Source organism: Tetrao urogallus, assembly GCF_951394365.1.
Source record: "Tetrao urogallus genome assembly, chromosome: 4".
Classification (NCBI taxonomy): Eukaryota; Metazoa; Chordata; class Aves; order Galliformes; family Phasianidae; genus Tetrao; species Tetrao urogallus.
In genome coordinates, this window is record NC_136817.1 from 48258029 (window position 1) to 48271230 (window position 13202).

The 13202-nt window shown below is 33.6% G+C and overlaps 1 protein-coding gene across 1 annotated transcript in view; it reads left to right on the forward strand.

The window, feature by feature from the left end:
* Window positions 1-2613: 2613 nt before the first annotated feature.
* Window positions 2614-13202, forward strand: part of ATP8A1 (ATPase phospholipid transporting 8A1) — a gene marked incomplete at both ends in the record, with an annotated part of 66095 nt that continues 55506 nt past the window's right edge. Inside the window, 6 exons of the mRNA XM_079534139.1 lie at window positions 2614-2670; window positions 3267-3394; window positions 7615-7726; window positions 8595-8760; window positions 10966-11093; window positions 12763-12840. Coding sequence (XP_079390265.1) covers window positions 2614-2670; window positions 3267-3394; window positions 7615-7726; window positions 8595-8760; window positions 10966-11093; window positions 12763-12840 — 669 coding nt within the window. The remainder of the gene's footprint in view (window positions 2671-3266; window positions 3395-7614; window positions 7727-8594; window positions 8761-10965; window positions 11094-12762; window positions 12841-13202) is intronic.

The following is a 13202-nucleotide window of genomic DNA, read 5'->3' on the forward strand; positions in this document are numbered from 1 at the left end:
TGATGCAAGTCTACAGTCCTGATTTTATTTCAAACAAATGTTATTTCTTTTTTTTTTCTTTTTTTTACAAGCACTGGTGGTTTCTGGAGAATTACAGTTTCCTAAAATAATTAATATCATGCTGTCTCTTACAGTGGAAATAACAGCCCTATGAGACTTAAAATCTGTTTTGTTCTTGCAAGTTATTTGGAAATTGAAGATTATAAAACAAAAACAGAAAACACAAAGTCATTTTTAGCATGTTCTTTTCGCTCAGCTTCTCAGATATGTTGCTGGATAATCTTTTGTTGTGGTTTGGTTTAGATTTGCTTTTAAACAGTTAATGGAGTGGTTAGAATCTTTTGTCAGTTGAGATTCTATGCTTTCTGTTTAGTGCCAGTGTTCTCTGGAGCCTAAAATTGGTGCCTTAAAGTAAAATGATCCACTTGAATAGAGATGGAAATATTTTAATTCTTTTATTTCTGACCTGATGAAAATAGATTTTGAAAAAAATGTCATCAGACATTTTAATTAACATATATTGTTTGTATAATAATTTCAAACTCTGTCTTTTTGTCTTTGTCCATTTGTTTTCTTTTTTGTTTTGTTTTTTTCCCCTATTACTTATATTTCTGTTCTAATCATTTTCAAACTGGGATGTGTAGGTGGCAGTAGGGGAAGTAGTGAAAGTGACCAATGGGGAACATCTCCCAGCTGATCTCATCAGTCTGTCGTCAAGGTTAGAATAAACCAGTTGCACAGGATATGTGTATGTGGGTCCTCATATACCAAGTATAAAGAATGCTTTATGTGTTGATAGTGTTTGCTTTGCCATTCATCTTTCTTAAGCAAAAACCCATGCATTTATAAAATTAGAAAAGGTACAGTTGATGTAAGTGCAGATCCTTTAAAGTGTAAATAGATGATAATACTCCAACAAGCAAGAACTTGTTCCAGACCTTCTTTTTAAGATTTTGCACTATCCTCGTGAAATCTTATTAGAAAAGTTGTCATTAAATAAACACAGAATAAAACACCAAGTCATACTTTCAGTGAAGAATATGGATTATTATTGGTAGGACTGGTAGAGGACCCTCTGCACAAATTTGAATGTCGCGCATTCTCTGCTGCATGCAGTGGCAAAAGCAGCACTGTTCTTGTGTACTGTGACAAAATGCATGTTTCCTAGACATGTCAGCTTTATGCTATTGTCTGCACTGTTACTGAACTTTTTTTTTTTTTTTTTTTTTTTTTCACTAAATCAATGGGCCTGCCTTGATCCAGCTGTAATTCATTTACTTTGGAGGTCACTGCTTATCTGCTAAAGTAATTACAATTAAGCATGTGTTTTACTGGAAATGTCTTTGCTGCCCCAGCCTTTCTTAAAAGTGCTTCACAAAAATAATGTTTGGGTGTTGTTTTTTTTAAAATATTAACTAATTAGAATGCTAGGATTGTAGTAGTGTTTTACACAGGTGATTTGAGCCAAACAATCTAGACAGAAGTTATTTACATTTTTAGAAAAGTTTGCTAAGAAGAAAATACTCTCCTGACAAGACTTTATGACAATAATTTAGTACATTTTAATGTTTTTGGTTCACAAAGATATGCTACAGTGACCTCTGTAGTTTTAGAATGATAGCAGAATAAAGTTGTGACTTACCAGTAGCTATAATTGTATAATTCAAAAAATCACAAAAAGCTCTTGACTCTTGAATTCCGTGCTAGAAAGAAGGAGAAACGTTAGCTTCAAAGTGGTATAGAGAGTAAGTGTTAATTCTTCTAAGTTGTAAGGGGTTTTTTTTTGTTTGTTTGTTTTGTTGTTGTTTGTCTTATGGCTCTACTGGTCCTTTACAGGATCTTAATTTATCACAGATATAAATAGTAAGTGCTCTGTCCTCATATGCAGAAGGTGGAAGCTGAGTGGAGTTATTCAGAAATCTTGACCTGTTTTACCTCTTGTTCTGTTTGCAGAAAAGTCATTTTATCCTTCTTTCTGTTTGCCTTATTAACACCTCCATAATTGTTGTGTATTATTCAAATCTAGAGGTGTTGTACAAGATACAAAATCACTGCTTATGTTTTAAACATAAAAAATTGTATTGAAAAAAGTGTAAAACATAAGCCATGTATCAGTGTATCTCAAAGAGATAAAATATGAAAGCTGTGATTTTTCTGGATAGACCTTAAAAAAAAATTGGCATTTTTAAAAAATGTTTTAAAATTGCATTAAGAGTCTATAATATGGACGTAAATGGAAGCGAACACTTTGGAAAAATCTTTCATCTTTAAATTACCACTGCCTGTGTCAGAAAGCACTACAATTATACTGTGTTTGTGCCTACGTATAATTTCTTGTAAAAACTTAATAATAAAATTATACTGCATTTTTAGCAGAGTTTCATCTGAGAAGGTAACTTCTGGCAAACTTTTCTGACAATGTGAAGTACTGTTGGTAATTTCACAGATTTAACTGCGTATTATTTTAGTTCTCAAAATTTGATGAGGAAAGGAAAAAAAGAAAAAAAGCTGATTGGCTAAGCAGATATTAGAAAATTAAAGGAAATTCATGGATTTTGACATTGCAATTATAAAATTAAGGATTTTTCTTTTCTCAATAGTGAACCACAAGCTATGTGCTACATTGAAACATCTAACTTAGATGGTGAGACAAACTTAAAAATTCGACAGGTAGGAATTTCATTTTTGAGAATATTTCGAATGTTATTTTTAGTCTATTATTGCTTATAAAACATTTTAGGTGCTCCTTTTAGAAGGCTGTGAAATTTTAATATTTTGAATAAAAAGCCATGGGTTATTGCTATCTCATTAATGTTTTTGTTCCCTTCATTAAATGGAGGGAATAAATGTTTAAACCTTAAGCTATTTCTTGCACTTCAGGGGGTTTCCTGTGAGTGAGTGAACAAGTGGATGGATTTGTTGTTCAGGTATGTTTATTTTTAGAGGATAATGGAGACAAAAGCACTGCAGAAAGATGCTGCTAGTGCTGTATTGTCCTTGCAGGGCAGATAGGGAATGGCAGTTTTTAACTGAGTGTGCAGTATTTTGCACGGACATTATTGCTGAATTACATGATTATCTATGAGCCTGTCTTCATCATGATATTTTACAATACCAGGGTACTTTTACTCACTGTAAAATGTAGTGGTCCTGTTTTATTCCCACAGGAATACTGGCTTTTCATGTCTTGCACTGTCAGATTTGAAATACGCAGAATGGTAAATTGGAAAGTAATTTTAAATGTGGTAACAAACTTTTTTTTACAGGGTTTGCCCCTAACATCAGATATAAAAGACATAGAAAGCTTGATGAGACTTTCAGGCAGAATTGAATGTGAGAGCCCAAACCGACATCTGTATGACTTTGTTGGAAACATCAGACTGGATGGGCATGGGTATGTAAATCCAAGGAGAAAGATCTTGGTAGTTTCAATAAGTACATAAGTACAGTAGTAAATAAGTACATATTGTTAAACTACTCCAAATACAATCAGTAAGGTCTTCATTCTATAGTCCAGAGAGGTAAAAAATAATAATAATAATAATAAAATAAAATTTCTGATATATTCTTTATTACTCTTTATTCTTCAGAAAATTGCAGTTGTAAAATCTTCTGATGTCTGCAGATTGAGTTTTAATACTAGCTGATCTTCAGAAGTCAATAGCTATTAATAATAGAAGGGTGTATGAACCAAATTCTAAAATTTTGGGGATTTGTAGCTATTACATAACTCACTTTGTAAGGATCTCATTCCTTGTCTATTAATTATGTATTATAGAATCTGTACGTAAGAAATTTCTTATATGATTTTGTTGTTGTTTTTGCAGGATTTTTTGTTTCTTCTTTTATTATCCTGTTGTTTGTTATTGTTAGAGGAACTGAATCCATTACTATGTACTTCAAATTCTCTTAATTAAGTAGCCTAAAGACATTTAATACTTTAGCTTACTGAAAGTGTTTCTTTAAAAATGGACAGCCTCAGTGCAATTACAGCATATGTGCTTATAAAGCTACTTAAATTCTTAGTAATTTTAAGTGTTTACACAATAGGTTTTGGAGTCTTCGTAGTTTCAAAGCTAAATTGATATATTAGGAGTTTAAAATTTATTATTAGATTGGGAATTGTTTAGTGCTTCATTCCTGAAGATTTAGATTGTATTTTTTTTGTTGTTGTTGTTAGGATTTTATTTCTCCGTATGCATTGTTATCCATGTTTGTGTTTCTAGACTGATAATATATACTACTGATTAATTCTTAAATACCTTTTTTATATTCCATTTTTATTTACTGATTTCTTACAGATGCATTCCGGGAGTTTTCAGTCGCAAGAGTGTGGATCTATTATAATTCCACTGTACTTGTCGTTAAGAAGAGAAAAACATTTACCTGTAATTCTTCTCTGAAGGTAATAGTTATACTAGATCCACACATCCTTCCTTCCTCCCTGGCTAGGGAGAAAACACTTTTCTGCTTAACTGAATTATTTAACTTTAAAATTTGAGTAAAAAAGAAATATTAAATGTGGTGATGGCTGGTGTGCCTCAAGAATGTGTAGGAGCATGCCATCTGCTGGTCAAGCAAATTGTCATTTGAGAAATTCAGTCTGGGAACATTTACATATATTTGGTGTTCAGTAGGATAGTTCCAAAAGTGTGGTTCTAATATAATATTTACCTTCAGTGAAAAAGAATTGCAGGTAAGTAACTTTTTTTGGATCCTGACCTAATTTCCAACCAGAAAAAATCAAAGATGAGTTCTCTTTCTGCCCATATTATCTGTAACACAGATTAATCTAACTAGCATTCATCTAGTTGTTTAAGATCCCACAATTAGATTTTTCACTGTATCCACTATCTCGATGTTTTTGGAAAAGCAAAGGAAAAGGAGTAATGGACACTTCTCCCTTTTATTTCTTCTTTCCTTTTATAAACTCACTGGAGTACAAGAATGCTGTGGTCTGTAAATGTTGTATCTGGGTGGTCTTTTCAGTCTTTTCCTCTTCATTTCCTGGGAGAGCAGCTGTAAAAAAGGCAGTGGTTCTTTTTTGGATTTTTAATATTCAAGAAAGTAGAACTCCATTACAACTAATCTTTTTGCTAGATCTGTAGATTCTTTTAAAGTCAAAAATATTTTCATTGTATCCTCAGTTTTTGAGTGTTAACTCTGTATGTGAAAGGTGCAGCTCTTTTTTGATGCACATAAATGTGTATGATTTTTAGAAGTTGAAGACTATTAGCTGGAGAAAGGAGAAAAGTTCTTTAGCCTGGATAAATTTGAAGTTATGATAAATACCTCAGAGGAAAATAGACTGGCAAGTTACAGTGGTGGACATTTACTGTCCAGACCTGAAGTAAACATTTTCCTGAAGACCATCTTGAGGAAATTGTGAATAAACGCTTGATAAAAAGAAAATCACCTTGCTATGTAAGGTTTCAAACATGTCCTTGAAATTAATATGCCAGTGACAGCCTTAGCTGGGTAGTATGCTGAAGGGATATTTCCTCATTAAGAATGTTCTTCACTGAGTATAAGCAACATATATTGCTAGAAACCATTAGTCGTGCAGTATACAATAGGAATCAAGAGCTGGGGCAATTTTGAGAAGGTTGAGGCCAAGAGACTTGAGTTCTCTGTCCAGTGATAGCACTGTTACAGAATGGGGTACGGTCACAGTGTTGAAAGTAGCATGACACCTGGCGGATGGGGACTTTTCTGTCTGTCCCCTGTTGTTCTGTTGTTTGTCTTCATCTGTGCAGCAGTACTGCTGGAGAACACTCCCACAGGCTGCAAACACCATTCTGTTTTAATAGTCTTCCCAGTAACAGGCCCTTGAGGATAAAATCCTGTTCCAGATTGGAGGGGTATCCGTAGACTTTTGAGAGCTGTTTGATGGACTGGGGGGGGGGGATGGAAATGGCTACTGCTGTAAAAGGGACTTCACTGCATACTCATCAGAGTTTTTAAGAGGGGAAATAAGCAGGAGGGCTAAGAAGTTGCAGGAGTCTTAGAACTCAACCTGACACTTTAAGGAGTACAAGTAGGAGTACAAAGTTTTTACTATTGCCGTACTAGAGTTTCATTTCCTCTTCATATTAGAAGGGACAGAAAGTTTTGGCATTCCAGAGAAGGTCTACAATTTTAAAAGTTTCCAGTTTATCTGGGATAACGTGGGCATATTATCAAAAAGGCTATTACTTTCATCTTTTATAGGTGAAATTCTTGAAAAATCTGAAATAAAAATCTAAAAAAAATACTCTTGAAATGACAATTCATTTCATAACTTTTATATGCTTTAGAGAAAGGAATGCATTTTAAAAAAAGGAAATAATATTTGAAGATCAAATGAGTCCTTCTTAATGATTATTGGCTACTTCAGAGCCCTTCAGTTCCTTTCATACTTGAAAGGAAAATAATTTTCTTCTTATTTTACCACAAAATGAAAATGTTACAATTCATGTCAATTTCAGTATGTTGTATATTTTTAGGTTCTTTTTTGTTTTTTGGTAGTATCCTAGGCTGTAAGTCATGGCGATGTAGTGTTTGTTATTTGCCTGTTTTGTGTGGAAAAATATTTAAACATTTTTTTTCAGAACAGATTTTTTTTTTTTTCCTAGTTTCTGCGTGAACTTATTCCAAAAAAACTCTACTACAAAAAAATTGCTACTGTTACTTTTAGGGGAGGAAGAATGTGTTGTTTCTTTTTTACTTGCAGTCTTTTCACTTCAAAAGCTTGTTCATGAGAGGATAGAAGGGGAAATGAGGGTTTAGAAGAAATTAATACATGAAACTTTCTGAAACTGCCAGAAATATTACTAAATATGATGGCTTGCTCGAGCTATTTATAGCTTACGTATCAGAGGGTATAACTGCTATGGACAAGCAACTTCTATGTTATCCTAACATGTTGATTTTCAACAGCTGTGGAGATGATAGATTTAAGTGAGAATGGCAAGCACTAAGGCACTATTGGCAAATCTGATATCTTATTTAAATAGACATAAGTGCAAAACCAGAAAATTAACTGTATGAGGAGCACAGATAATTATCTAAATTTTATTTTATAAAAAAGGATACTAAGGTACGGTATGTTGACTAAGTCAGTTGTCTAAATTAGACAGTTGAACGTTTCCAGCATTTTATGCATTCCTCATACAGCTGGAATTAAGGATTAAGCTGAGAGTTCAGAGAAGACTATTTGATTTGAGAAGTGCTGTGGAAAAATCAATTTTGTAAGAGCTGTCATGTTTCAGTGTACAATTAGACAAAACTTTGTAATCTGAAAGGAAAATTAACATTTCTTGGTTTCAGCATGTTTACTATGCAGTACCGTATCTTTAATGTTAATAATCAAAATTAAGTGATAAGTAGTACTGTTGTAAAATATTTAAATATTTGGGCTCCATATTTGACTTGCTTTAAACTGTCAGATTTTCTCTAAGTCAGCACACCAAATACTTTAACTCTGAAAATGAGGTTCCGGTGTATTTCCTATAATCATCTAAATTTGGAGATATGAGCTAATAAGTCTTAACAATGAATTATGAATTTTGCATTATCCTTATTGCATTGGCATTAACTGTTCTGTTGCTAAAATACAAAAATGCTTTCTTCTAGTACTGTTCCATTGGGATCTGACCAGATTCTTCTACGAGGAGCTCAGTTGAGAAATACTCAGTGGGTTCATGGGATCGTTGTCTATACAGGACATGACACAAAACTTATGCAGGTTTGTCGCTTGGACTTTTTTTTTTTTTTTAATTTTCTTATAATTACTTTGTTACCTTTTAATATGCCTTTGTAATAGGACACACACAAAAAAAGGAAGTTTAAGAAAACATGACTAGATTAAGTATAATAGTTCAAATGTCAGTAATAGTGCGTATTTATTGGTTTGGGTTGAAGGAAATAATTGCTTTTAGAGCTGATAGACAGTTATCGATTCCTTAGAAAGAGTAGTTTTTCCCTAGTGAGCGTGTTTTTTGATTCTGTTTTTGACTTGTGTTTTTGAAAACTGTTTTATTAGTAAGTTGGGTCGTTATAGTTTGCCTGTTCATCTTTTTTCATTTTTGACTGCTCCTAAAACTGTCCTCTTGTGGAGCTTTCTTTCAAACACAAAGGTAAGCATTGTTGTCAGAAAATGAAGTGAAACTTGCTTTACAAAATAAGGAGGGAGGAGAACCATTCTTAAGCTATGAAGTTATTTTCTTGGTGGTGTTTGAAATATCAAAATTGAATTGTGTGTGTTCAACAAAAAGAATGCCTTCCATTCTGATGTGCATGTCTCATTTATTGCTTTTCTGATCTGTAAAGAAGTTGTTTTAAAATAAATTTGATTGTATTAATTACCAGTAACTTTCTATAGCTCTGATAAGATGTATGCACATATATTTAAATCATGTTTTAAATGTTTATGGTTAGCTGTTGGTGTTTAAGGTTTTTTTGGTTTTGCTTTCTTTTTCTTTGAGTGAAACATTTATGCCATTTATCATGATGATACCTGGGACAATATTTAGAAAAGAATTCAATAGCCTGTAATTTGGAAATTAGAACTCTGGACATCTTTTAATAACCGCTGTGTTTTTTGTCTTTTGCAGAATTCAACAAGTCCACCTCTTAAAATGTCTAATGTGGAACGTATTACGAACATTCAGATTTTGATTCTTTTCTGCATCCTTATTGCCATGTCTTTGATCTGCTCTATTGGTTCAGCTGTATGGAATCGGAGGCATACTGAAAGAGACTGGTATCTTGATCTAAATTGTAAGCTGTAAAGTAATGTATTACTATTTTACTGTTCACTTGTCCTGAAGCGTTTCATTTTTGGAAAGGGGGATGATTGCCATCCTTCAATCAGTCCTTTATAGGTTGTTTATTGAAGTTGTTAGTCTAGGTTTATCACAGCTAGTGTAAGTTTTGCCTTTCTGTGCAATGTGAGTTGTTGCTAAATTCAGAAAGGGAAGTTTTGTTGTTGAAGCTTCTGCATCTCTGCAACTGAGGGAAGGAGCACAGCAGACTTTGCCTTGCCAAGTGCTCTGCCAGTGTTATCCTTTTTTCTTTTCACATAGAAGGGATGTAGTTTACAGAGTGCAGAGGGAATAATTCATACAGAAGAATATTTGTTAACATGTTGTTCAGCAAATGCCACCTGAATGCTGAAAAATGTATCCTTCTAGCAGTAACTTTCATTTGCTGAATAGGCTATTCAGAAAATTGACATCACTACATTATTGGAATGAAAATGAAAAAAATACCAACACTTGCTGTATTCTGCTGACATAGTCAAATTCATTGAAATTGAAGCAATTGTCAGTTATTGCTGATGAGTTACATGTAAAGGTGCGGTTTCTTCCCCAAACTTTTAAACTGTACCAGAAAATGATGCTGCAGCTTTATAGTTACACGGTTCAAGAATCTAAGTAAACACTGACTGCCAGTGTCAGATCCAAGCAGGCTGCTCCTGAAATTAACAGGCAGAAAGATCTCCTCTTACTTAATATGTGGACAGCTCTACTCTCAGTTGACAAAGGCAATGGAATGTTATGCAGGTCTTCCAGCAGGATACAATGAATTGACAGAATTCAGTTCTCAATGAGGGAACTAGATCTAAAGGAAGTCTTCATAAATATACTTTACGATCAGTTAGAGATGATTTCAGAATTTCTTACAGAGGGTCTAGAGACTTCTTTACTTAGATAGTCAGGCTAGAACTAAATTTTCTTCTTCTGACACCGAGTCTTGAATACAAAGCTGCCTAATATAGTAGTCAAATAAATAATTATGGAAGTCTGTGGAAGCAGTTCTGAAGCTTTTATTTTTTTATTCCTGAAAATAAGAAAACTTGAAATAGTGGCCATTGAGATTTGATGGGATTTTCAAGTGATTGTCCTTATCAGTCCACTTCCTTATACCTTACATGATTAAATGGACTTCTGATGTTTCTTTAAGTTATGCCCCTTAGAATTGTTCTTGATCAAGGTACTGCTAATACGTAAGAAGCAATTTATTCCTCTTTACCTTTATTGAATTCTGTTGTTTATTTAATTACATTCTCATTAGAGTTCCGTCTTTTCTGTTCTGAGGAATGCTATTTGGAATTTTGTTGGCACAGTTTTTATTTTTTAACCAGCAGTATGTATCAAACTTAATTTAATCTAGATTGCCATTAGTTAGAATAAGTGTTACCTCCACGATCTTCCAAATTTGTACTTCGTTTGATGCTAGAATTGGTATTAATGAAAGTATCCAAAACTTGGATTTTACTGTAACAAGCAGGTCCACATGCCATAGGCCCACAGCCACAGCCCTGTATCTGTCAGAAGGATGTTTGTAGAGGACACCAATTGATGACCCTGAGCACGCTGATGGATTTTTTTTTTTTTTTTTTGCCACAACAGAAAAAAATAAAACAGCATGTGTTTTTGAAGCAATTCTGAATCGCATGCAGTAGAATTGCAAGGGGGCAGTGTGTACAATAAAAAGACTGGAACAGGATCACCGGGATTTTCAACTGGGAGAGCTGCTGATTTTCTGGAAGGCAGCCTTCTGCAACAGGCCACAATTTTGAAAAATCTTAGCCACCGTGAAACTCAGTGTCTGATCCTTGCTCTATTTCTCTTTTCTTCTCCCTTAATATCAGGCTGTAGGCACTGCTAAAACCAGATAATTTCCAAGCGATGGTCATAAGCCTATATAGGCTAACACAAGAGTACTTCTTAACATGGGCTAACACGTTGATCTTGTTATTCATTGTTGTGGAATGTAGTCTCAGTACTCTTAAACTGCTTATGGTTCATGTTGTTTAAGGAACCTTTCCTGCTGCATACAGTTTTTAAGGCAGTAATTTATAAATTCTTAGGTGTCTTTTTAGACAGAATTATAAAATCAGCAATGTTCTGAATACACTACATACGCTTGCTTTGGAATATGGTCTTAAATGTTTTCTGTTTTGCTTTGTTTTTTTGGCAGATGGTGGAGCAAGCAACTTTGGTTTGAACTTCTTGACTTTTATCATTCTCTTCAATAATCTAATTCCGATCAGTTTGTTGGTTACACTTGAAGTTGTTAAATTTATCCAAGCATACTTCATAAATTGGGTAAATATTTCTATAATAAATATTAATGTCTAAAACTGAGTGGCTTGCAATTAAGTTAAACACTTGTTTATACATAGATTTATTTTCTTATGGTTAATACTTAAGAGTGCTGTTTATTATTACTGAGACCCAAGAAGGTAATTATATATGGCTTTATTTACCATTTTATACTCATACAAGCTATTTGTAGCACTTTTTACAGTGCTTTGTTTTTTCTCATTAATTCTGAGGCATCAGATCTTCAGCCAGAATGATCAGAAGAAAGTATCTTGCATCCTAGTGGAGTTTTGTATTGTTTCATTTTTTGTTTTTTTTTCTGAGCTTAGCCCATATTTCTTTGTTTTTTCCCTATATATAGCCTTTTTGCTTTTTCTGCCACTTCACTTTAAAGGTTTTGGAACAAAACCATTGTCTATTAGTATTATCTTTTGCAGAGTGTATAAAGAACATTTGAGTCGTTTCTTTTTCTGCCATTGGAAAAAGGGTTATCAGTTGGGTTGCTGGTGGGACAAATATTGGTTTGGGTTTTTTTTGTGTTTTTCTTTTTTCTTAAAGCCACATAAAGGATTTTTTTTTTATCATGCCTTCAGTTTTTCAGTTTTATCTAAATGTGAGTTACTCATGCCATTGTCAACTCTTTAATCTGATTCCTTGGTCAAGTGCATGAAGTAGATTTGTGTGAGGTCAGGTAGATAGAGATAAAATACTCATTAGCAAAATCATACTTCATTGTAAAAGTTAAATGTTTTTGTGAGTAGTCAGCTATTTTTTATTTCTTTTGTGCTATGGCGAAATTATCATGCAAATTATAAAAGAATGGGAGGAATTTGTTCCTTTGTGTTCCCTATTCAGTAAAGGCTAACCTACATTGAATGTGCAGATTGGCAACTAGTATCTATGGAGCGAATCCTAAAGGAGACAGTTGTAACTTCTGTTCCCTTTATTTCACATAATGAGGGATTTGTTGTCCTTAAATACATTTATGTTAATGGGGAACTCTGGATGTTTTCTATCTTAAGGATAATCCTTCTGTGTGTACATGAGGTATCAGTATAGAGAATTTGGCTATTTGCAATTTGTAGCACTATACTGCCATACTTTAGCAGTGTTTTCTTATTTTTATGGTATTTTAAATGGAACTGTTTTTGTTTGGATTTGTTCTTGGGGGGGCGGGGGGGAAGGACTAAAGATGAGAGAGAAGAAAGAAAACAACTAACAATGTATCCTGAAGTTATTGTGTACTCTTAAATTAATCTCTGTCTTCAGCTTAAAGAATATTTATGGTAGTATTTAGAAGTGAGAACAATGTGGATAGTTAAGACTTGCTTCACGCTAAATGTCACAATGTTTCTGTCTGTTGACAAATCTGTTTTAGGTGCAGGGGTTTGACAGTTTCGCTAGTACTCAGATTACTTCCAGTATTCTGTGAAATCTTAGTCTTTACAGATTCTGATGTTCAAACGGAAAATCTAATTTCTTTTGGAGATATTTGGAAGTGATCTGATTGTGTCTGTGGCTCCCATGTTGAAATAAATAGAAGTAGATCCCTTGTCTTTGTGTTCAATCTGTTCTTCTGTGTTTTTCTGTGCTGATTAGGTGCCAGATTTTTTTTTTCATAACAAGTTCTGGAAAGATAATTTTGAAACATATGCTTTCATTTTTCTTATAGGACATAGACATGCATTATGAACCTACTGACACTGCTGCAATGGCTCGGACTTCCAATCTCAATGAAGAACTTGGGCAGGTAGAGAAGATTACTGGCTCTAAGTCAGTGTTTTAAAATTTGAATTCTTAAATAAGTGAGAGCTTATTTTTAAAAACATATGTGCCTTAGTCTTTTTATTTTACATGTTTTTCTTTATTTTACATTTTCTTAATTTTGACAGATAAATTCTGCATTTTGCTTTGGAGTTCCCTCTTAATATTGTAAAAGCAGTCACTTTTCACAGGAGCTCAGTTGTGTGTTCTTTGTTTTCTGAAATTCTGACTTTGTAGAACTGTATCTGGGCCCTGTAGCATTCTTCCAGTACATAGAGGGTGGGGAGGATTCTTTGTCAGGGAGTATAGTGATAGACATGGGGTAATGACTTTAAACTAAAAGAGGAT